Raw genomic sequence first — 25,609 nt, 5'->3', positions numbered from 1 at the left:
GCAGGGTATCTGCAAATTTTGTAATGGGGTTTTCTCCATTTGTTCATTACCAGTTTGGAGGGGAGATGCAGGTGTCCAATGAGCATTGACTTGTTGCCAACATCATTGGCTCATAGACCCGTTCCAGAAGACCAGTACAAAACTTAGGCTGACATTTTTAGTGCACCTCCAAGAGGACCACAACCTTGTCGTGGTTTGGAGGCTTGCGTGCCTCAATGATCCAGAGAACTATGTTGGCTGGAATTGGGGCTTTATGCTTTGGCCCTCGGTAGGGTCACCCATGCCAACCAGGTTGAAGGGCAGAGGCCAGACTAAGAGTGGTCCACTGGTCCTCCAGGTTTGGGGATTCAGCTCAGGGCGAACAACCCTGAGTGGTAAGACAAAATTGTTATGGAAAAAGCAATGAAGAATCCTCCTATATCTGTGTGGCCAAGGACAAACAGAGATGGAAGATCTTCATCAAACACTAGCGGTTTAACGGGCAGTAAGTATTTAAGTAATTTTAGTGCAGCTTTGAGGGAGCTGTCGTCTTTTCAGAGATTAAACTAAGTAAGCCTTTCTATTCAGTTCAAAATCTCACTGGGGACTTCCCAAAGAAGAGTTGGGGTGTTTGCTCAATGTTCCCTGACCGACATGTGGTTATACAATGAATTATTGGACTCATCATAGGCCCTGCCTATTGATTTGGAGATGGGAGTTCAAATCCTATCATGGGAGTTGATAAAACCTGGAATATAAAGGGTAGTGTAAGTAGTGGTGACTGGGTGGTTGTAAAAGCCCCATTTGGTTGACTGGCCTCCTTTATGGGAGGAAAATCTTCCCATTTTCTTTCCTCCCCCCACCTCTCACAATCTGACCTGGATGTGAATCCAGACTTGGAGAAATGACAGGGCATCCTAGCCATTTGTCACATTCCTTTTATGGGAGCTTGCTGCTTCCTTGCGGCAGTGAGTGTGTTTCATGGGTGATCCTTGACAAATTCACCGAGGTTAGCGTTTCTGACTGCATGCAAGCTTGGTAGTTAAGTTCCTGCAAAATCTATAGGGGAACGAGGGAGAAATGACCATTCACATACTTCTTCTTCTCCAGTTCCTGGCCTTTGACACGCAGATCCTGATAGGGAATCGTCGGTATGCGATCAGCCCTGAGGAGTACATCTTCGGGGCGCTGAATATCTACTTGGACATCATTTATATCTTCACCTTCATGCTGCAGATTTTTGGCTCCAATAGAGAATGAGCTGGTCAGAATGGGTCGCTTCCACTTGAGATGGACTTTTTTTTTCTATCAAAAAATGTACCAGCAACAGCAGCAATTAGAGCTAAAGCAAGTGGCATAGCTGAAACCCAATTGCTCCAACTTGTTAATGGTTTAATCCATTTTGTGTTAATGTAACAGTGAATCTAGTATAAGGTGGATCTGCACAAGCTTATAGATATACGCATGACAGCAATACATACGCCAGTGCGTTTTGGGCTTTTGGCGCGCATACATTCCAGGAACACAGCTGATATACTTGCTTCCCTGCAGTTTGAGTCACCTGCCAGCTTGGCTTTCTCACACTAATTTTATTAATGGGTGCATGGTGATTATCTGTAAATGCCTTGGGAGAAATTTTTTGGATTATGTTCGCTAGTGTAGGGGAGTGAGCTTCAAATTTGCTTCCTTGCTCTAAAGGTCCAAGGATGGAATTTTTATTTCCTCCTCTTATGCCAAGCGAGGGCAAGTTGCTCCTGGCTGTTTGTACCTACGCTTCCTGAACCACGAGTCCCGCTCTGAAGCCTTGAGCATAGAATCCCTGTCAGAAGTGCCAAGTTGCAGTGGAGATGTTGGACTGAGGCTCCCACCTTCCCTTTTCACAGAGGTGGTAATATGTCCCAAGGTACTTGATTGGAAGCCAAGTAGGGGTTCTTGTATGTTTCCCCTGCGCAAATGTCACTTTGGCAATCTGATCATTTTGTTTGGGCGCAAAATGGCTGCTGCATTCACCAGTCATGACTATTTAAACAACAAACAGTTGAAGAATGGGAAGGATGCCAGGGATGTTATATAAATGCAGATTCCTTCTTTTTACACTCACCTCCTCTGAGGCAGCTTGTGCTGAGCTCCGTAGTGTTGGTTTCTGTGGAAAGGGGAAGCTTTAAAAACTGGGGAAAGGTGATGGTTTTTTCTTGTTAAAAGGCTACATTTATACAGAGAGCCTCTGTAGTTTGTAAACTGATTATAATAGATTAGTGTAGTAGTCAATGGTCTGTCTTGTTTTACTTTATTTATCAATCATCTGCTGCAACAAGAGTGATTAAATCTTACCCTGTCTACACTCTGCTTTGAACCAAGGTCAATTCCAATTACCACTGCAGGCCAGATAGGTAGAACGCCTCCTTCCTTTGTGTGCATTGCTGACTGAATTTTCAATCCTGTCCAGCATTCAGAATATTTAATTACCAAAAATCCAGCCACTTATTCTGGCTCCTGAAGTTGTGGAACATCTTGCAATGTCTGTCCTGAAGACAAGGGAGTGGGGCAGAGCCACCTTGGTTGATGATAAGGATTGGCAGACTGTTAAGTGACCAAGTTATGATCTTGCAGCAGGGGCCTTCAACACAGAAATAAGTGGGTACATTGTAACAACTTGCAATTATGGGAGATCGGTGGGGAAGAAAGTACGGTGTCAGTTGTGGTTTTTACCTTTGCCTCTGTCAAGTCGCACTCTAGGCTTGGCTGGCAGTCCATCTGGGATTGAGGGTGAGGTGGTGAGTCATTAAACTGAAGCCCTGTGCCCCTCCTCTTGGGTAGATATAAATGATGACGTGGCTTGATTTTCATAAAGAATGGAGATTTGTTTTTGCACCAGTTATGTCTAATAATATCTCATGGGAGGAGGAAGTGTCCCATCACTTCATCACATTTCAAAAGTATATCATTGGCATGGGATTAGGCATGAGAAACAATTATGTTTACACAATACTTTAATTCAATAGAGCCTTTAGTTCAGATGCAACTATTGGACTGCAGATTATAATCTGATGTTTAAATTAAAAAGCACCTGTCATTTGCTGCTCTGACAATGAGTCATCTGTTTAAATCTACAACATGTAATCTGCGAGAGGCAGCTGGGAACTCGGGGCCAATGTGGAGGGGAAAGCAGAGGCTATCCTCTATAGCCCCCAGTTCAAGCTGTGGTCTTGGGACACTGAAAATCAAGAATCAAAGGGACCAGGTTTTTAAAAAAAATATGCAGGAAGCAACAGAATAAACACTTCTGACTGGCTAAGAGAAGATGGTGAAATGGGAGAGATGTTTCGCAGATGGGATGTTGTGAAATCTCTGACAGCAGCAGTTACTGTAGGGCGTAATGGGTGTATCGAATACTGCTTAAAGATATGCATGAAAGAAATCCTTCTGGACAAAGAAACTATATCTTAAAACTATTTGTATTTTAGCTTTCCCCTCTGTTTCTTTTCAATCCATTTGCAACATATTTGAGATTAAAGCTAGATGTAAAACCATTTTGCAGGTTTTGATTTTTTAAAAATTCTTATTTTACTATGTATCTGTTATAATCTGAAATGTCTCCTTGGTGCAGTAGGTATCTGCAATCAGTGGCCACTTTATTAGGTACACCTAATCAGCCAATCACGTGGCAGCAACTCAATGCATAAAAGCATGCAGACATGATCAAGAGGTTCATTTGTTCAGACTAAACATCAGAATGGGGAAGAAATGTGATCTAAGTTACATTGACCATGGAATAATTGTTGGTGCCAGGTGAGGTCTGAGTATCTCAGAATCTGCTGATTTCCTGGGATTTTCATGTACAACAGTCTCTAGAGTTTACAGAGAACAATACGAGAAACATAAAACATCCAGTGAGCGGCAGTTCTGTGGGTGAAAATGCCTTGTTGAGGAGAATGGCCAGACTGGTTCATGCTGACAGGACGATGACAGTAACTCAAATAACCCCGTGCTACAACAGTGGTTTGTAGAAGAGCATCCCTGAACGCTGAACACGTCACCTTGAAGTGGATGGGCTACAGCAACAGAAGACTGTGGCCACTTTATTAGATTCAGGAGGTACCTAACAAAGTGGTAACTCAGTGTATACTGATTAATCTGAAAATTGGACCCATAGTTTTTAAAAAAAACAAGCTGAAGACCCAGAACTCTGCTGCAGTGTCATGTGCTACCAGCACTGGTGTGAGCTGGGGGGATTGGTGAGGTGAAGGGAGAGGGGAGGCAGAGGAGTGGATTCAATTCCATAATTCCTACTAAAAAGCTGCACTGGTTTGACGGATTGAATAGCCTCATTGGGATGTGTAATTTTGCAAATTTTTTGTGTATCTTTGCCTTTTAGATCTATAGCACCGGGGTACCACGAAATATAACCCCCTGTTACAGATCAATGGGACACAAAGTAATTTAGTCTGTTGTTGTTCTTCATCTTTGTCCTGCACACTCTACATCCCAGCACACTCCCTTTCTTCAAATTTCAGATGATTTTTATTTTGTGACACCTCGTCTGTGCTGAATTCCTTTTTGGGGTCGTGTGTTTGTTGTCCTGTATCTCGAAATTTGAAGAGGCAATTGCTTTCAAAGAAACTGTGTCACCTATTATTCCCATTCCGCGCCAAGGCTGGAGTTTGAAAGGAATAAAGATAAGATCTTTTATGCAACTGAAAAGCAGAATAAGGATTAGTAGGCAATCCATGGGGTTTATTGTTGTCTTGGCTTCTGCTTACAATTGCATTGAAATTTAAAATAATGATTCCAAGTCTATCACTGTATTGTCCTGTCTGAAAGGCATATATAAATCAACCAACGCATACAGTATGTGGAAGACCTGGGAAAGGAAGGAGGGGAGCAAAAGAAAAGGTTTCATTACTCGTAGAAGTAACTTGGTAACAATCAATGTTACTTTTTCTTTTGAGTACATGTTAGAACTTCATGTCAAGTTCAAGTTTGTTGTCATTCAGCCACACACATGTATATAGTTAAATGAAATATCGTTCCCCTGGTGCCCAGGTACAAAACACAGTACATAGTCACACACAGCACTTGGAGTTATGATCCAGCACATATAGACACAAAATAATATTAGCACAAGTCCCTGAGTGACATGGCCTGAAGATCGACAAGTTGACATAAAGTGCAAGGTACATGTTTATGAGAGAAAGGTTAATGTTCCTGACACTATTATAATACAATACTGTGCAAAAGTCTTGGGCACATATTACTTAGCTAGTGCCTGAGACTTTTGCACAGTACTGTAGTAATTTTATGTATTGCACTGTACTGCCGCAAAAATAAACAAATTTCGTGACCTGTGTGAGTGATAATAAACCTGAATCTGATATGTGTGTCTGTTGCGGACTGAGAGCGGGAAGTGGGCAGGGAGAGGGGAATTGTGGTTGGGGAAAAGAGGAAGGGAGAGGGGAGGGAGTGGGAAGCACCAGAAAGACATCCTGTAATGATCAATAAACCAATTGTTTGGAATCAAATGACCTTGCCTGGTGTTTTAGGGTTGGGTGTGTCTGCACCTGCAGCACTCCTCTGCTACTACCTGTTCCACACCCCTCCCATGGTGCTCCACCCTCACCATTCCCAATATTCTCTGCTCCTGTGAGATATACAACCTTGCTCTACACTCCACATTGACAAATATAGTAGTGCAGAAGTCTTGTGCACCCTAGCAATATACTGTATATGTATCTGAGACTCTTGCACAGTCCTGTACAACAAGCAAAACACCTTATTAGGGTGTACAGGTAGACTTGATTTTCTTGATGGTGTTAATCCCTGGGACTGATGCTACATAGTGAACTCTGTACAGGTACGGATACAGGAGACATCAGTGCTCCAGCTGTGTGACATTGCAGTCTTAGCAGTTTGGCAAACATGTGCTGTTACTGATCTGGGGCACTTGGTCCATTTTTATCAGTAGTAAGTGGTTGGTGGCATTGAATCAGTGCCTTGGAGCAGTAGAGTTTATCACCTCAATGGTTTGCGAGCAAACACAGATGCAGTCATTGGTGCCACTGCCATGTGACTGCAGTGACCCAGGTTCAGTCCTAATCTCTGGTGCTGTCTGTGAGGAGTTTGCACACTTTCTCTGTGACTTTGTGGGCCCCCCCCCAAGTTCTCCAGTTTCCTCCCAACACCCCCCCCAAAGACTTGAAGGATGGTTGGTTAATTGTCACTGAGGGGGTAAAATCTAGTGGGAGTTGATGGGAATATGAAAAGGAATCCATTACCAGGAACTACAGTATATGGGACTGATGGGAATGTCCTAAGAGCTCATTGTAGACATTCTCTGCTATTGCTATTTGAGTGAGTGAGACGTGGTGTGTGGGAGTATCTAATTCTTTCTCAGTTGGGTAACTGGAGTGAATGGGTAAGTAGCAAGGCCCATGGTGCAGGTGGGAGGAGAAGGAGTGAAGCAAGTGAAAAAGGTTTGCCATACAAATTTTCATTTAGGGCTGTCTGAACTGAGGGTCTGGGCCCTATTTGCCTGGATCCACATGTTAAATTTCAGTACTAATAATGGGAGATAATCCCTTGACTTTGATCTTATTGTAAGGATATTCCTGTTATTAGTAGGAATGAAGGATTGACTAACAAGCAGAAATCTGAGGTGGGATAAATGTGTCATTTTCAGGTTGGTATCTAACAAGTGGCACAGGGATCAGTTGTGCACAAGACAGCAGATGCTGGAATCTGGAGCAACAGTTTCAGTGTTCGAGATCTCAGCCTGGATTTAGGATCTTGACCCTTTCTTACCTCCCCCCCCCCCCCCCACACACACACACACGAATGCTACTCAGTCTGCTGCGTTTTTCCAGCAGATTATGTGTTGTACAGGGATTAGTGCTGGGCCTCAACTTTTAAAAATCCGGTATTATGGCATCTGATTATCCTGGTGGTCTGTCATCTGGCTCACTCATTCATTAGTCCAGTGAAAGTGGGGTGTACAGCCAGTGTTGAAGTTCCAGTCTAGCTGGAATCCGGAATACTGGGAATCAAGAATGTGGGTAGGTTTGTGGTTGGAGAGGGGATCTGGAGTGCTTGTGTGTTTCTTGCTTTGCTAGAAAATGTATTATGCTACTGTAATATTTTTTAAAAACAGGAAATAAGAGTGACATCCTATAGTCTGGAAAGTGTGCTTTGAGATTCATTTTCTTGCAGGCATTTACAAGGAAAATAAATACAATAAAATTAATGAAAACTATAAAGACTGACAGACAACCAATGTACAAAAGGAACAATTGGTTTACTGGGGACATAGTGTACAAAATAAATTCCTCCTTGGAGTAGATTAAAGGGTCAGCAGAACATCATGGGTTGCAAGGCCTGTGCTGTTCTATCTGTGCCTGGGATGAGGGAGTATAGTTGCAGAATAAAAGGGGTTACCCGCCTCAAATGGAAACAAGGAGGACTTTCTTCTCTCAAAGGTTCTTTTTGGAGTTTGTCTTTACCCTCGAGAGAGAGCTGTGGAAGTGGCCACTAAGTGTATTGAAGGCTAAATGGTTGTGAGCAGTTTTGGGCACCATAGGCTGTGCTGGCATTGGAGAGGGTCCAGAGGAAGTTTATGAAAATAATCCCAGGAATGAACTGGTTAATGTATGAGGAGTTTTTGGGTTTTGGTATGTACTCTGTTTAGAATAATGATGGGGGATCTCATTGAAACCTGTCAAATATTGCACGTGTAGATAGAGTGGACATGGGAGAGAGTATTTCCAGTAAATGGAAGAGTCTAACTGGAGGGCGCAGACAAAGAATACTAGGACGTCCCTTTAGTACAGATATGAGGAGGAATTTCTTTAGCCAGATGGTGGTAAATCTGTGAAATTCATTGCTTATAGATGGCTGTGAAGGTCAATGTATTTAGTCTATTTAAAGCAGAGGCTGATAGTCTCTTGATTAATAAGGGCATAAAAGGTTATGGTGAGAAGGCAGGAGAAGGGGGTTGAGAGAGAAAATAAATCAGCCATGATGAATCAAGTCGGTGGTGCAGGCTTGATGGGCTGAATGGCCCGATTCTGTCCTATGCCTTTTGGTTCATAGGGGAGTGTAAAATCGGGGGGGGGGTGCAGGAAAGTGAGGTAAATATCAGATCCACAGTACATTTATTGTTTTTGTTATCAGGTGATGCTAGAGATCTTTTAAGGAATGTCTGATATATTTTGGGGCAGCACATCCACTGGAGCTTTTGCCTCACTGCTCCAATGATTCGGGTTCAATCACTGTCTGCGTGAAGTTTGTATGTTCTCCCCCATGACTGCTGCAGGAATATGCCTGTAAACTGCCCCTAGCGTATTGTAGACCCCCTGCATTACAGCCATTACAATTGTGGAAATATGCCCTTGCAGAATTCACAAATATTACACAAAAATTTGAGATGGGAATAAAATACTCTCAAAAAAATTTGTGTGTTTGTGTGTGTGTGTTGGGGAATGGGGAAGAAAAACCCCTTTTCCGTGTCTCCTTGATGCATGTGTGGATCTTTTTTTTAATGGATTCAACCCCTTCTGTAATGTGGGGACCACTTTTTAAGATAGGTGATAGAACCTGGGTGGTGTTGATGGGAATTGGGGGAGAGTAAAATAGGCTAAGGTAGAATCAGTATCAATGAGTGGTTAATAGTAAAAATAGACTCCTTTCTAAATTGACTCTTTGATACTTCAGATACGACTTTGTGATATTAAAATAAAACTCACTTTTACAACATGGCAATCTGTTCTTAAAAGGAACAGGTATTTCCTGTGAATGCCAGGCATTTCACAGTGACAGATGTCAGGGGAGATCTCCTCATTGTAAACAAAATATTTGTTTCAAGTGTGGGACAAAGTGTTTTAACAGGATGGCACAGGCACAAGTTAAGAACAGCTCCCAAACAGGAACCTAAATCCATACAACACACAAACCCCTAGGTTCTGAACACTTGGAATGTGTGTAAGTATTTCTGAGTGAATATTAACAGACTGAGTAATGGAGACTAATGTTATTGGGGTGGGGAGGGGAGAATGGATTGGGTAACCATGGTGGTAAGAGAATTGGGTATTATAAGGATGAATTAAATTCAGTAGGGTCATCTTCACATTCATTATTGACATTATTGGGTGAAAGTGGTGTGTGACCGATTTTTTTCGTTTGCTTTTTTTTATGGGTTGTTAAAGGGACAAATCTTTGAGCATGTACATTGTGAAAGTAACTAGCTGGATGAGTTTGGGAACAAAATGTCACTCCCCTCTGAATCCAAGATAAAATTAACATCTTACCAGTGACTCGGTCACCTGTGTTGTTTGGATTGGATATCGCTCACAATATTTGAATGAGCCAAGTTTTCCTTGAACACTGATAGTGTTTTGCTTATTACTCTTTGACACCAATTACATTCCACCATCCTCTGAAGCCCTGCATTGATTCTTTTTCTCTCTGAATACAGTATGTGTCCTTCTCTCTGCTGTTAATGAATGGGCGGTTTAATGAGACTGGAGGCTGACCGCTCCTTTAGCTGCTTTCACAGGGTTACTTTGAAGTGGGCAATTATCATTGGAGAGAAGCTATACTCCTTTGGTGTGACTCTGAGTATCAGTTGAGAATCAAGAGCATTGAAATTTTCTGTGCAACGTGAAGAGAGGCTATTTGTTCCATCAAGTCTATGCTGAGTCAGAGAGCAATCCCATCAGCTTTCTCTAACCTATTCTTTCTGACATTCAGAATCACTTCATTATTGTCACATGTACTAAGATACAGTGGAAAAATATTTGTCTAGCATATCATCCATACAGACCAATCCTAAAATAAGTACAAAGCAGAAAATAATAACAATGCAGAATCTTGTGTTAACTATATTTGTGCCCATCGTCTTCCCCCACACACTCAGAGCAACTTGGAGCAGCCAATTAGCCCATGAGCTGGGACACCTTTGGGATGTGGAAGGACCTGGGAGGAACCCACACAGTCACAGAACATGCAAATTCCACCCAGATAGCACCCAAGTTTGGGTGAAACCTGGGTCTCAAGCTATGAGGCAGAAGCTCTACTGGTGCACAACTGTGCTACCCTCGTGGGATAGAAAAAAACATGTCAGCCAGAGACAAACCCTCTAATCCCACTAGTTTACTCGTGACTTATAAATTGCTTACGGCACATCAAGCACTTTTTAAACATGATCAGGCTTTCTGCTCCCGTTTTTAGGCAGTGAATTCTGCACTCCATCACTGTTGTGATGATTTTTCCCTGGACTCTTTCTACTGAAGGATTGAGAGTTATTGGGTGTTGGCAGAGAAGATGAGTTGAGGCCAGCATAGATCAGCCATGATCATATTGAATTGTGGAGCAGGCTTAAGGCCTACACCTGCTCCTGTTTTCTCGTGTTCTTACAACCATAAGATATAGGAGCAGAATTAGGCCACTGGGCCCATCAGGTTTGCTCTGCCATTCCATTGTGGCTGATGTATTATCCCTCTCGGCCCCATTCTCCTGCCTTCTCCCCATAACCTTTGATGCCCTGTTTAATCAAGTACCTATCAACCTCTTTAAATATACTTAATAACTTATAGTTACTTATAACTATGATTATAATTATGGTTCTCACAGTTACTGACCTCTCTGCTAAGGAGAACAGATCCTTCTTGCGTCCTTACTCTAGATGTCTCAAAAGATTTAACTGAGGTGTGTAAAGCTCTTTGTACCTTCAATTCTAGGGAAAACAACTAGCTGGCTGGTCATCCTTTCCTCACAACTACTAAGTATCGTAGTAAAGATGTGTGTGACACAAGTATCTCCAAGGAAGCCAGCTCCTTTCTTAGGTTGGCAATACAAGGTTGGATTTTCATCAGGGATCAATGGAAGATTGTGTGGTCTGAGAGTGATCCCATCTGATATAGGTATGTTGCTGCCTTGCTGATGGTAAGGTAGTGGTCTGATGCACAGCTGCTTTGTGGAAGTGCCAGTTGACCACTTGGCATTGAAACACTGAAGTAAATTTTATAATGGGGAAGTGTACCCTCTCAATAAAACTTCTGGTATTATTCTTTCAAGGGTTACGAAAGCTGACACAGAAATTTTACTTTGATGTGATTGAAAGGGAGCAAGACTAACAGTATGCAAAAGAATATTTTATTTCTAAATTGGACTCTGGGATGGGATCATTTTATTTATTTAGAGATACAGCAAGATATGAGCCTGTGCAAGTTATGATCCTTCTGGCCCAATTACCCGCGCCGCCTAATTACACCCATGTGATCACCTAACCTACTATCCCATACACCTTTGGAATGTGGGGGGAAACCCACATGGTCACAGACAGAAGGTACAAGCTCCTTACAGACAGGGATAACAGGAGATGGGGAAAAGTAAAGTAAATTTCCCAACTTTGTTGTAACCTGTCTCATGTTAGAATGAGATTGGTTTATCTATTGTGTAACATTTTCTTATACTAACAGCTTATGTTTAACACAATTTTGCTGACTGAACAGAATTAGACATGCAGGGATTGTTTACTAACTTGGGGATAAAGTTAATTAAAAACAATTAGTATAAGAAAATCATTTTGCCTATATTTTTCATATTTAATCACATACAAATTGTTTTTCTGTGTTCAGTGTGGTAGTGAATGGAGGGCTGCTGTTAGTGGTGCTGTCTCTGGATTATGTGTGCAGCTGATTCCCTTAAGTGGATCTTATAGATCCCATGGCACTATGTTGGAAAAAGACCAAAAGACAAGCACCAAATAAACATTGCAAAGACCTTTCTTTGGTCTATTTGTGTTTGTGGGAGCTTGCTGTGCAGAAATTGGCTGACGTATTTTCTACGTCAGAACAGATTATTGCTCAAGGATACTTCATTGGCTGTGAAGTGCTTTGGGATGTCCAAAAAGAGATATTAAAGATAATGTAGAAATGTAATTTTGGGCAGAGTAAGATTTCCCTTGTTTTGTTTTTAAACAATCTGTCACCCATTCTTTCTTAATTTTTCTTTGCATTACTGGAGATTCCCAGCATCTTCAGGGTCTTCTTGACAGTAATGATTGAATTGTTGCTTTTCCACAGTGTGTGATATTGATTTATTTACAACCCAAGAATTCCTCTGGTGCCCTGGCAGATAATGCTAAATTATAGCTTTACTTGTTTGTGAATAATGTGATACTGATAACTAAACATTTTTTGGACTACATGCCGAATTCTTTTGGCTTTAATTACCACTGCTTATTTGTTGTAAAGATTTGAATTTCCATATTGCTAATAAAGAACCAATAAAATTTTCATACCTGACTTGTTCAATTCATTTTGAGGTAATTACAGTAACTTTTCTCAATAGTGGGACATCAAAAGACAGGAAAATGGAGCCGAGGCCATGTTTAGAACTGTATAATCTTATTGATCTGGTGTTTGTTGGTCATGCAGCCTCTCTTACTTCTTAGTGTTCAATCTGAGTTTAAAGGGGCTGTTGTTGCATAAACATATTCACCACAGAGAAGTGCTGGTAGCTATGAAGCAGCCTCTTTATTTGGTGAAATGACATACAGCAGGCATCAGATGGAGTCCCTTTTGGAGGAAGGTCAACTTGACCCAATACTACACAACATTTTAAGTGCTAAAGGTCAAAGAAAATTAAGGGCAATTCCATATTTACAATGCTTCCTTTGAATAAACCACATTCGTGTCTTCCTCATTTGCACCCATACTACAGACACCCAAATACTGTACATACAAGTAACAAATTTAAATTAGCTTCTCTGGTCTTCCAATTAAGACCAGACAATAAGCCCTAGACTCCCCCACCATGGGAAACATCCTTTCCACATCTACTCTGTCCAGGCCTTTCAACATTCCAAAGGTTTCTATGAGATTTCCTTTTAAATTCCAGCGAGTACCAACCCAGAGCCATCAAACATCTGTCTATCTCTCCTGACAGTCTCACCGCACATTGCCTCTGTTTTTATACCAACTGCCCATCCTCAGCTCTGTCACTCCGATTCCCATCCCCTGCCAAATCAGCTTGCCTCCCCAACAGCTCGAGCAAACCTGCCCGTAAGGATATTGGTCCCCCTTGGGTTCAGGCGTAACGCGTCCCTTTTGTACAGGTTGTACCTTCCCAGAAGAGATCCCAATGATCCAAAAATCCGAAACTTTGCCTCCTGGAAACATTTAATGGCGAAATTAAGATTTTTGGAGCAGACACAGTTTAACATGAAACGATTGTTAGGATATCACTGCTATGGTATATAAGCGCGAATTAGACTTTCTGAAAAGCATTCGAGTCTTTGACATTATTTGAGTTTTTCCGGGGGGGGGGGGGAAGAGAAGAGAATGCAGTTTTACGACTTATCTCGTTGCTCCACAGTCCACCTCAGTAGGTGGCAGTAATGCACCTAATGTCGGCCTGCCAACTGACATTAAACTGTACGGAAGCAGAGGTAGGAACCTTCTTTCAAGGTCTTGGCAGTGTGCAGAACGTGTTTCTGGGATGGACTCATCATGGCGGCCTCCATCGGAGAGGTGAAGTCGGAGAATGGAGCGGCACCGTACGGTAACTTCTCTAACTATTATCACTTCAATCCCCCAAGCGAGAGACTGCGACTGATACCGGCAGCGGATCTGGCGGCAGAACTCCCGGCGAGGGGAGGCGGAGCGGCTTTACTGGCTCTGGATGTGGGCTGCAACAGCGGGGTAGGTTCAGACCAGGGCCCGGGGATGAATCGTTGACTGCGGGCTCTTTACAGGGTTTTAAGTTTTAACCGGCATCCAGTGCATTGCCAACAATTTTGGCCTTGTAGTAAGGCACAAAATACTGGAGAAAGCAGCAATCTGCTAGAGAAACTCAAATGGGGGGGGGGGGGGTTGTTGGGAGGAGGAGTTACAGTATTAATGTTTCGATCAAAATCCTGGATCAGGACTGAGAGTGAAGAAGGAAGATGGTCAACATAGTTAGGTGGGAGCCCGAGACCATTGGTTTATTATTATCACATGTACCGAGGTGCAGTGAAAAGCTTGTTTTATACACTGATCATGTGGATCAAATCATGTCACAGAGCATTGAGGTAGAACAAGGTAAAACAATAACAGAATGCAGAATAAAGAGCAGCAGCTACAGAGAAAGTGAAGTGCAGGCAAACAGTAAGGTGCAAGGTGATGATAACACCATAAGATGTAGGAGTAGAATTAGGGTAAGCAGTCCATCGATCCTGCTCTGCCATTTTGATCATGGCTGATCTATTTCCCTCAAAACCCCATTCTCCTGCCTCTCCCCATAACCTTTCATGCCCTGACTAATCAAGAATCTACCAATCTCCACCTTAAATTCACCCAATGACCTGGCCTCTACAGCCAATGGCCAAATGGCCTCTGGCCAAAGAAATTCCTTCTCATCTCTGTTTTAAATGGATGTCCCTCTATTCTGAGGTTGTGCCCTCTGGTTCTAGATTCCCCCACTCTAGAACACATCCTCTTCACATCCACTCTACCTAGGCCTTTCAGTATTTGATAGGATTCAATGAGATCCCCCTTATTCTTCTAAGTTAGAGCAAGTACAAGCTCTGAGCCATCAAACACTCCTCATATGATAAACCTTTCATACCCAGAACCATTTTCTTGAACTTTCTTTAAATCCTCTCCCATGTCAGCATATCCTTTCTTAGCTAAGGTGCCCAGAACTGCTCACAATTCTCCAAGTGAGGCCTCACCAGAGCCTGAAATCCTCAGCATTACATCCCTGTTTTTATATTCTAGTCCTTGCAAAATGAATGCCAACATCGCATTTGTCTTCCTCACCACTGACTCAATCTGCAAATTAGCCTTTAAGAAATCCTGCACGAAGACTCCCAAGTCCCTTTGCACTGCAGATTTTAAAATTTTCTCCCCATTTAGAAAATAGTCCATGCTTTTATTCCTTCTACCAAAGTGCAGAACCATACACTTTCAGACACTCTATTCCATTTGCCACTTTTTTGTCCATTCTCCTAATCTGTCTAAATTGCTCTGCAGCCTCCCTGCTTCCTCAGCACAACCTGTCCCTCCACCTATCTTTATATCATCAGCAAACTTGGCCACAAAGCCATCAATTCTGTCATCCAAATCATTGACGTACAATGTAAAGAGAAGTGGTCCCAACACAGACCCCTGTGGAACACCACTAGTCACCGGCAGCTAACCAGAAAAGGCTCCCTTTATTCCCACTCTTTGCCTCCTGTCTATCAGCCAATGCTCTATCCATGGTAGTATCTTTCTTGTAATATCATGGGCTCTTAATTTGTTAGGCAGCTTCACGTGCGGCATTTTGTCAAAAGCCTTATGAAAATCTAAATACACAATGTCCACCGATTCTCCTTTGTCTGTCCTGCTTGTTATTTCCTTAAAGAATTCCAACAGGTTTGTCAAGCAAGAATTTCCTGTAAGGAAACTGTTGCCTAATTTACAATGTGCCTCCAACTACCCCAAAACCGTAGCCATAACAATCAATGGCAACTTCTTCCCAACCATTGAGGTCTCCTTTCTTCTGGCTCTCTCCCTTCTTGAAGAGTGGAGTGACATTTGCAATTTTCCAGTCTTCTGGAACAATGCCAAAATCTAGTGAATCTTGAAAGATCATTACTAATGCCTCCACAATCTCTTTAGCTACCTCTTTCAGAAATCTGGGGTCTAGTCCATCTGGTCTAGGTGACTTATTTCCCCTCCTTATGGTGGCTATTTCAGTTGTTTTCTGTTGGTTGTTAAAAGCTTCCCAATCCTCTAACTTCCCACTAATTTTTGCTCTATTGTATGCCATTTCTTTTGGTTTTATGTTGGCTTTGACTGTCCTTGTCAGCTATGGTTGTGTCATCCTGCCTTTAGAATAATTCTTCTTTGGGATGTAAGTGTCCTCCCCCTTCTGAATTGCTCCTAGAAACTCCAGCCATTGCTCTGCCATCATCCCTGCTAGTGTTCTCTTCTAATCAACTTAGGCCAGTTCATCTCTCATGCTTCTGTAATACTGATACATTTGACCTTAGATTCTATTGTATTATGATCACTTAAGGGTTCCTTTATCTCAAACTCCCTAATTAAAGCTGGTTCATTACACAACACCCAATCTAGAATAGCTGATCTTCTAGTGTGCTCAACCACAAGCTGCTCTAAAAAGCCATCTCTATCTGTGCTACGAGATTATCTTTTGTATTCTGCATACTGCATGCATTCAAATATGACACCTTCAGTGCTGTATGGTTCATCTATACAATAACAATATATTCCATCTGGGTGCCTCCAACCTGATGGCATGAACTTCGATTTCCCAAACCTCTAGTAATGCTCCCCCACCCCGTCTCCTTCACCATTCCCATCCCCTTTTCCCTCTTTCACTTTATCTCCTTGCCCGCCCATTTCTTCCCTCTGATGCGCCTCCCCCCTTTTCTTTCTTCCATGGCCTTCTGTCCTCTCCTATCGAACTCCCCCTTGTCCAGCCCTGTATCTCTCTCACCAATCACCTTCCCAGCTCTTTACTTCACTCCTCCCCCTCCAGGTTTCACCTATCACCTTGTTTTTCTCTCTGCCCTCCCCCACATTATAAATTTATTCCTCAGCTTTTGTTCTCTAGTCCTGCCGAAGGGTCTTGGCCCAAATGTTGACTGTACTCTTTTCTGTAGATGCTGCCTGGCCTGCTGAGTTCCTCCAGCATTTTGTGTGCGTTGCTTGGATTTCCAGCATCAGCAAATTTTCTCTTGTTTGTGAATTATTTTGATTTGATTATTTTGATACATTAACCCATTATTCAGTAGGTGCTGCATACAATCAGTGGCCACTTTATTAGGTATAGGAATATATGCTGCTGTAGCCCATCCACTTCAAGGAGAAGCTTTTCTGTTATTGGTGTTATTATCACCTTCCTGTCAGCTTGAAGCAGTCGGGCCATTCTCCTCTGTCCTCTGTGAGTAACAAGGCACTTTTGCCCACAGAAGTGCCGCTCACTGGATGTGTTTATGTTTTTCGCACTACTCTCTATAATCTCCAGAGACTGTTGTGCATGAAAGTCCCAGGAGATCAGCAGTTTCTGAGATACTCAAACCACCCTATCTGGCACCAGCAATCATTCCACAGTCAAAGTCACTTAGATCACTTTTCTCCCCCATTCTGATGTTTGGACTGAACAACAGCTGAACCTCTTGACTATGTCTGTGTGATTTTATGCAAAGAGCTGTATTAGATACTTGCATTAATGTGCAGGTGTACAAGTGGGTCCAATAAGGTGGCCACTGAATATATTTCATGTACCTTCAATGGCATTGACTATTCCACAACTGGGAGTCCATTTGGTTCAGTAAACCTGCATTTGTTTTGAAGAGTGTTCAGCTATCACTCAGTGTCTGCATTGTACAAGATTACAAACTGGTGAAGAGTTGTGCTTCTGATCCTTCCCAGCTAAGCAACCAAAACTTCCAGTTCTTGCAGTAATCATTGTTTTCTACTGAGACTGCTTTAAGGGTAGTTTTGAACTGTGCCTAGTAGGGAACTGCCTAAACTTTTTAATGTAACTCATACAAAGGCAAAGCTTTTGCTCCCATTTGGCTTATCTGTAGACAAGCTGAGAGCATTGCTGATGCACTGCGCAGCCAAGATTTTGCCTAAATGTATTATATTTTTTTTGTAAAATCCAGCCAATACCTGGTAACTGTGTTCTCCCTGGATCAGTTTTTGTGACAAACTGATATGTGGGGTTGAGGTCGTGGATGTACTTTCGGGCTCTCACGACCAGACTATGTAACAGTTTCTTCCCTCAAGCTATCAGACTCCTCAATACCCAGAGTCTGGACTGACACCTTGCCCTATTATCCTGTTTATTATTTATTGTAATGCCTGCACTGTTTTTGTACACTTTACACAGTCCTGTGTAGGTCTGTAGTCTAGTGTAGCTTTCTCTGTATTGTTTTTTTTTATTACGTAGTTCAGTCTAGCTTTTGTACTGTGTCATGTAACATCATGGTCCTGAAAAACATTGTCTCGTTTTTACTGTGCACTGTACCAGCAGTTATGGTCAAAATGACAATAAAAGTGACTTGACTTGATAGTATCCTGTTGGTACTTGATCAGCTTGCTCTGCAACTTGAGAAGTAGCTGATATATTTGCCTAAGTAAATGCACAGATTTTTTTTTAAAACCCAAAAATGTTTGCTTAGCAGTTAGACATTTGTAGTTTTTGATACTGGTAATACTGTTCACTGCATTGTTGGATCTGGTGATTTTTGTGATCAGTTTACAGCACTTGTTCACTTGCACGCTTTGATGATCTTGTCCTGAATTAAAGCCCTTGTTCTCTTTGCTGTGGTCCACATTTCCACTCCTTTTGGACATTGAATACTGGTTTCAACCCATTCATTCTGCCTGAAGTAGATTGAGCACTGTTAGGCCTGATACTTCATGTGACAAAACTTGTTACTCTTCGAAAATGATTTAATGTTTTGCCTCATTTTCTCTCCATTGAATTCCTCTTTGCTGTACTCCATCCCCAGCAATGTTGTCACTAAGGCTGAAACTATCTGATCAGTGCTCTTCCCCACTAATTCAAATTTGTCCTAACCCTTCCCAGTCCTATCCTTGCACTGTTTTTTTATCTCCTCTTGTCACTTGTCTCCTTTCGTTGCCCCTTTGAGTTTCCCATCGTCTTAACAAGCTACTGACCCCTTTGTTGGCTGAACTGGTTGCATTTGTTTTCCGTGGAGACTGTAGCTCCTCTGACAGATCTGCTGTCTTCCATCTTGCCTGAACAGCCTGTTCTGCTGCTTTTGATGACCTTGTCCTTTTGCCTGTCTTAATAGAACATAACAGCACAGGAACAGGTCCACTATGTTGTGCTGAACCAGCTAAAAAGTACATTAAAAACAACCCAAAAATGAATCTCTCCTACCTACACAATGTCCATATCCCTCCATCTCCTTCATATTCATGTGCCTATCTAAAGGTCTTTTAAAAGCCTCTAATGTAGTTGTCTCTACCACCATACCAGGCAGCGCATTCCAGGCATCCACCTTTCTCTGAGTGAAAAACTTACCCCTCACACCCCTCTCACCTTCAATGCATGCCCTCTGGTTTAGACATTTCTACCCTGTAAGTCCTGTGAACATGTAGGATATTTTCACTCTCCCTAGCCAATTGCATACTTCTGAATTACATGTACCACATTTTCCTTAGTTTTCAGCTTCCTTGGCCCTGTGCTTTATTATTTCTCTTCTTTACACACTCTCTTCTCTCCTTCTACAATCTACCTTTGACCAAGTTCTCGTTGCCTAACCAAATGTATCCATCTATAAAGTTGTCAAATGTGCTTCGAGGTATAATAAGTGTAAGATCTTTTTCCTGCAATATAATGAGGTCTGAGGTTCTCTCAGCATTCTGTATTAAACGATTGATTTTTTTTGTGACTATACGTTCTCCAGTTTACAAATAAAAGACTTCAAATATCTTCCCTCAGGACTTCAGTGTCGCCATGTATAAGCATCTTTGTGAGCTGAAACAAAGCCTGAACATACTTGGTTGTGACATTGATGCTGACCTAATTCAGCGAGCCACAGAATGCAATCCGCATCCAGAATCTATTTTGTACGTCACTCTAGATATAATGGATCCTGCTTCCCGCGAGGCTGTGTTAAAGCCCTACTTGGACAAATGGCACTGTGATTCTTTTGATATTTGCTTTTGCATGTCAGTGACAATGTGGATCCATCTCCATCATGGTGATAAAGGACTATTGGATTTCCTCCTTTGTGTGTCGGGGCTTTGCAAGACCCTGCTGATTGAGCCACAGCCCTGGAAATGCTACCGAGCTGCAGCACGCAGACTGCGTAAACTGGGCGACAGCAAATTTGACCACTTCAAAACTCTCTCCATTAAAGGAGACGTGGCTGAGAAGATTCAGCAGTTCCTGATTACCAATTGCAGCATGGAGCTGGTCCACTGCTTTGGGAACACTAATTGGAACAGGAGTTTACTGCTTTTTAAGAAACGTCCCTCGAACCAAGGCTGAGCCAAATAGATCTAGTGTAGCTAACATAAACTGTAAATGTTGAAATTAAATGCTCTTTTACACTAAACTCGCTGTCTGTGTTTTATATAATTATGGATGAATTTCCTATTGAAGCTGACCACTATCACTGTCGTCCAATTGATTATACTGCTTCTGATCTTGAGTGGATCACTGTGGATGGAAAGTCAGTTTGTCTCTATATTGGCCCAACAATGAACATTTTTTTGGCTAACTTTATAAGCTTGTGTATCATCAGTATGACAGGCCTGCTTAAAAAGGTGTTTTGACCTGATTTTCCCACATTTTTAAAATTCCCTCTTTTCATCAACCTTTTCTATGAATTTGATTAGTGGCAGTGAATATTATTTGCATTATTGCATCATTATTCCCCTTACCTTCACAAAAACCAACATTCTGCCAGGTTTGAGTCATTGCCCAGGGAAAGGCCCTTTGACCCATCTAGACCATGCTGAACTGCTATTCTGCTAATCCCATCAGCCTGCACCTGGACCATAGCCCTCCATACCTCCTCCCTCATCCAAACTTCTGTTAAGTATTGCAGTCGAACCCGCATCCACCACTTCCGCTGGCAGCTCGTTCCATATTTGCACCACCCTCTGAGTGAAGAAGATCACCCCCAGGTTCCCTTAAATATTTCACCATTCACACTTAACCTACACTCAGTGGCCACTTTATTAGGTACAGGAGTGGAACCTGGTGTGATCTTCTGCTGTTGGAGCCCATCTACTTCAAGGTTCGACATGTAGTTGTACGTTCAGAGATCCTCTTCTGCACACCACTATTAGAATGCGAGGTTATTTGAGTTACTATCACATTCCTGTCAGCTTGAACCAATCAAGGTGTTTTCGCCCACAGAACTACCGCTCACTGGATGTTTTTGTTTTTCACACCATTCTGTGTAAATTCTAGAGACTGTTGTGCATGAAAATCCCAGGAGGTCAGCAGTTTCTGAGATACTCAAACCACCCCATCTGGCACCAACAATCATTCCACAGTCAAAGTCACTTAAATCACATTTCTTCCCCATTCTGATGTTTGGTCTGAACAACAACTGAACCTCTTGACCATGTCTGCATGCTTTTGTGCATTGAGTTGCTGCCACTTGATTGGCTGATTAGATATTTGCATTAATGAGCAGGTGTACCTAATAAAGTCACCACTGAGTGTATGACCTTTAGTTCTAGTCTAACTCAACCTTAGTGGGGGGAAAAAACCTGCCTGCATTTACCCTACCTACACCACTCATAATTTTGTATACCTCTATCAAATCTCTCCTTATTCTTCTACACTCTAGGGAATAAAACTCTAACTTATACAACCTTTCCCTATAACTCAGGCCCTCAAGTCCCAGCAACGTCCTTGTAAATTTTCACTGTACTCTCTGTCTTATTGATTCTTTCCTGCAGGTAGGTAACCAGCACTACACATAATACTCCAAATTAGGCCTCACCAACATCTTGTACAACTTCAATATAACATCCCAACTTCTGTACTTAGTACTTTGATTTATGAAGGCAAATATGCAAAAGCTCTCTTCATGACCTGTGTCGCCACTTTCAAGGAATTATGGATCTGTATTCCAAGATCCTTTTGTTCTACTGCACTCCCCAGTGCCTTACCGCTTAGTGTGTAAGACCTACCCTGGTTTGTCCTCCCAAAGTGTAACACCTCACACTTATTTGAGTTACATCTTCTCTGTTTTATCAGCTTCTGTTATTTTCTTTTCAAGAGAAGCCTCTAGATCATGGTTTGAAATTAGGAGGACATTCTGTTTTCTTCAAGCCCCTCAGCCACTGGAATTGCATAGTGTTCCCCAATTTTCCTGAGTGCATGAAAACACTGATCTGCCTCCCTTTTTCTGAATGGAATTCTGTTGTGTTCCTTCCTGCTTCAGCTGTGGTGTTATCCTGTCAAGGTTGTGGTTTTATGTTTCACCTCCGGATCTGGGTACAAGTCTGGCCCAGTGCAGTGTCATCTTCCCTTAATGGTTAAACCAAGACCTGTTTACCTTCTGCTCCTGTGGTATTTATAATTGAACAGGCATTCTCTGGGTGCTTTGGCCAGCCTTCATCTCTAAAGAGGCAATCATCTTGATTTAATCGTATTGACAGAGTGAGCCCCTGTAACACACTTTGTCGGTGTCCTCCCATTACCTGTCTCAAAGTTTAATAAGTGATGAGAAGCCTGTTCAGAATATGGTTGTGAGCTTTAGGGTGGGAACTCCAGCTGCGTTTAATCTGGAAAGAATGCTGCAAAGTTTCAAAGATATTACTAGAACATGAGGGCAAATATAAAGACTGGATAGACTGGCATAAAGGTGGCTAAAGGGGTGACCTTACAGGGGTTTATCAAACCGAGGGTCACACACAAAGTGGACGGTCAGTCTTTTTCCTAGGGCTGGGAGACAAAAACTGGAAGGTGTAATTTTCAGGTGTGATGGAAGGGATCTGAGGAGCAAGGTTTTTTACCCAAGATGTTGGGGGCAAATGAAGTGAACTGTCAGAGGTGATGATAGAGGCAAGTACAATTACAATATTTAAAAGAGGTTTAGACAGGTCCTTGGAGAGAAAAGGTTTAGAGAGAGATGGCGCAAGCACAGACAAATGGGAACAGCTCAGTAGGCAGCTGGGTTGGCATAGGCAAGTTATAGGCAAGGTAGGTCTTACTGTCAATCTGTTGGAGTTTTTTGAGTGTGTAACAGGGATGTTAGACGAGGGTAAGCCGGTGGATGTTGTGTACCTAGATTTTCAGAAGGCATTCGATAAGGTGCCACATAGGAGATTGGTGAGTAAAATCAGAGCTCATGGCATTGGGGGCAGGGTTTCAACATGGATAGAAAACTGGTTGGCAGATAGAAAGTAAAGGGTAGCAGTGAATGGGTGTTTCTCGGACTGGCTGGAGGTGACTAGTGGGGTACCACAGGGCTCTGTATTGGGACCACAGCTCTTTACGATTTATGTCAACGATTTAGATGAGGGCATTGAAAACTATATCAGCAAGTTTGCTGACGATACTAAACTGGGTGGCAATGTGACATGCGAAGAGGACGTTAGGAGAATACAGGGAAACTTGGATAGGCTGGGTGAGTGGGCAGATACTTGGCAGATGTCATTCAATGTGAATAAATGTGAAGTTATCCACTTTGGAAGCAGGAACAAGAGGGCAGAGTATTGTCTGAACGGTGTAGAGTTAGGTAAGGGAGAAATGCAAAGAGACCTAGGAATCCTAGTTCATCAGTCAATGAAGGTGAATGAGCAAGTGCAACAGGCAGTGAAGAGGGCAAATGGAATGTTGGCCTTTGTTACAAGGGGAATTGAGTACAAGAGCAAGGATGTCCTTTTGCATTTGTACAGGGCCCTGGTGAGACCACACCTGGAATATTGTGTACAGTTTTGGTCTCCAGGTTTAAGGAAGGACATTCTGGCAATTGAGGAAGTGCAGCGTAGATTCACTAGGTTGATTCCTGGGATGGCAGTACTGTCTTACGCAGAGAGATTGGAGAGATTGGGCTTGTACACACTAGAATTGAGGAGATTGAGAGGGATCTGATTGAAACGTTTAAGATAATTAAAGGATTTGATAGGATTGAGGCAGGAAATATGTTCCAGATGTTGGGAGAGTCCAGTACTAGAGGGCATGGATTGAGAATAAGAGGTCAGTTATTTAAAACAGAGTTGAGGAAGAACTTCTTCTCCCAGAGAGTTGTGGAGGTGTGGAATGCACTGCCTCGGAAGACGGTGGAGGCCAATTCTCTGGATGCTTTCAAGAAGGAGCTAGATAGATATCTGATGGATAGGGGAATCAAGGGATATGGGGACAAGGCAGGGACTGGGTATTGATAGTGAATGATCAGCCATGATCTCAGAATGGTGATGCAGACTCGAGGGGCCGAATGGTCTACTTCTGCACCTATTGTCTATTGTTTATTGTCTATAAGGCTGAAGGGCCTAATTCCTTGCTGTATAACTCTCTTGATGCAGCTGCTAGCTGTGAGGTAGTGTCCGGAGGGCACCAGCTCATGGAATTTGAAGAGCAAATTTAAAGGTCATGGTGCTGGAGGTAGGGAGGCCACTGGACGGATTTAAATGTGGGAATTATTCATTTGGAGAGCTTTGAGGAGTTAATGTAAATAGATGAGCTCAAATGATGGTTTCTCAGTGGGGGCTGGTGTGAGTTGTGATACAGTTGGTGGAGGTTGGATGTTGGGAGGCTGCTTGGGGTAGGTAATGTGGGCAATGGAAAGGTGTTTGTTGGGGTTAACTTTTATTCTGAATGTGGAAGTGTTCTGGTGATGGCACAGAGGGACATGAGGAACTCATCTGTATTCAAAGAACATGGGAATCTCACTTATCAGGGCATCGAGAGGGGGACAGTTAGAATTAGAGTTTGTGACTTTGCTATATGTAAATTTTCCCAGCATCCTCATTGATTTAAAAACTCTTTTAGGGACTTCTTGAGATTGCATGAAAAGTGATGCGCGTCTGCTCTCTGTAGAGGGGAAGCTGAGAAAAGTAAATGGCATAGTGTACACACAGGTCTGTACCATGGAATAGGACAGGCCCTTCAGCCCACAAAGTTGTGTAGACGTTTTAACCTGATCCAAGATTAATCTAACCCTCCATTTATCTTTCATCCAAGAGTCTCTTAAATGTCCCTTGTGTATCTGCCTCTATCGCCACCCTTGACAGTACTTACTGCTCTGTGTTTTAAAAACAAAACCTTGCTGTAACATCTTCTTTAAAGTTCAAAGTAAATTTATTATCAAAGTACATATATACAGCTCTGAGATGCATTTTCTTGAGGGCATTCACAGCAGAATCAGTGAAAAACCACACGCAAAGGAAGACAAACAACCAATGTGCAAATTAGACACTAGAACAGTACAGCACAGTACAGGGCCTTCGGCCCTTGATATTGTGCCGACACATATATTCCTTAAAAAAAAGTAAAGTACTAAACCCACACTACCCCGTAACCCTCTATTTTTCTTTCATCCATGTGCCTGCCCAAGAGGATCTTAAATACCCATAATGTTTTAGCCTCCACCACCATCCCTGGCAAGTCATTCCAGGGACCCACAACCCTCTATGTAAAAAAACTTACCCCTGATGTCTCCCCTAAACTTCTCTCCCTTAACTTTGTACATATGCCCTCTGGTGTTTGCTATTTGTGCCCTGGGAAACAGGTACTGGCTATCCACTCTATCTACACCTCTCATAATCTTGTAGACCTCTATCAAGTCCCCTCTCATCCTTCTACGCTCCAAAGAGAAAAGTCCCAGCTCTGCTAACCTTACCTCATAAGACTTGTTCTCTAATCCAGGCAACATCCTGGTAAATCTCCTCTGCACCCTCTCCATAGCTTCCACATCCTTCCTGTAGTGAGGTGACCAGAACTAAACACAATACTCTAAGTGTGGTCTCACCAGAGATTTGTAGCGTTGCAACATGACCTCTCTACTCTTGAACTCAATCCCCCTGGTAACGAAGCCTAGCATCCCATAGGCCTTCTTAACTACCCTATCAACCTGTGCAGCGACCTTAAGGTATGTATGGATTTGAACTCCGAGATCCCTCTGTTCATCCACACTCTT

At 42.5% G+C, this 25,609-nt stretch overlaps 2 protein-coding genes across 6 annotated transcripts in view; both read left to right on the top strand.

Moving 5' to 3' along the window:
- faim2b (Fas apoptotic inhibitory molecule 2b) overlaps nucleotides 1–5,375 on the top strand; it is a 60,646-nt gene extending 55,271 nt beyond the window's left edge. For both annotated transcript variants that reach the window (XM_059956001.1, XM_059956000.1), the window contains exon 12: nucleotides 1,090–5,375. In XM_059956001.1, coding sequence (XP_059811984.1) covers nucleotides 1,090–1,239 — 150 coding nt within the window. In that variant the 3' untranslated portion in view covers nucleotides 1,240–5,375. The remainder of the gene's footprint in view (nucleotides 1–1,089) is intronic.
- Nucleotides 5,376–13,410: 8,035 nt separating this feature from the next.
- LOC132384666 (RNA 5'-monophosphate methyltransferase) overlaps nucleotides 13,411–25,609 on the top strand; it is a 40,241-nt gene continuing 28,042 nt past the window's right edge. For 2 of the 4 annotated variants that reach the window (XR_009508978.1, XR_009508976.1), the window contains exon 1: nucleotides 13,536–13,673. Coding sequence is in view for 1 of the 4 variants with exons in the window: in XM_059955999.1 (XP_059811982.1) it covers nucleotides 13,482–13,673; nucleotides 19,444–19,995 (744 nt within the window). In the remaining 3 variants the exon portion in view is untranslated. Of the gene's footprint in view, nucleotides 13,674–19,443; nucleotides 20,050–25,609 lie in introns of those variants that run through there. The other 2 variants (XM_059955999.1, XR_009508977.1) reach the window with 2 other exon arrangements.

The sequence above is a fragment of the Hypanus sabinus genome, chromosome X1 (assembly GCF_030144855.1).
Source record: "Hypanus sabinus isolate sHypSab1 chromosome X1, sHypSab1.hap1, whole genome shotgun sequence".
In the NCBI taxonomy this organism is placed as follows: Eukaryota; Metazoa; Chordata; class Chondrichthyes; order Myliobatiformes; family Dasyatidae; genus Hypanus; species Hypanus sabinus.
The sequence above is the reverse complement of the archived record's forward strand: the minus strand, read 5'-3'. Positions and strand labels throughout refer to the sequence as shown.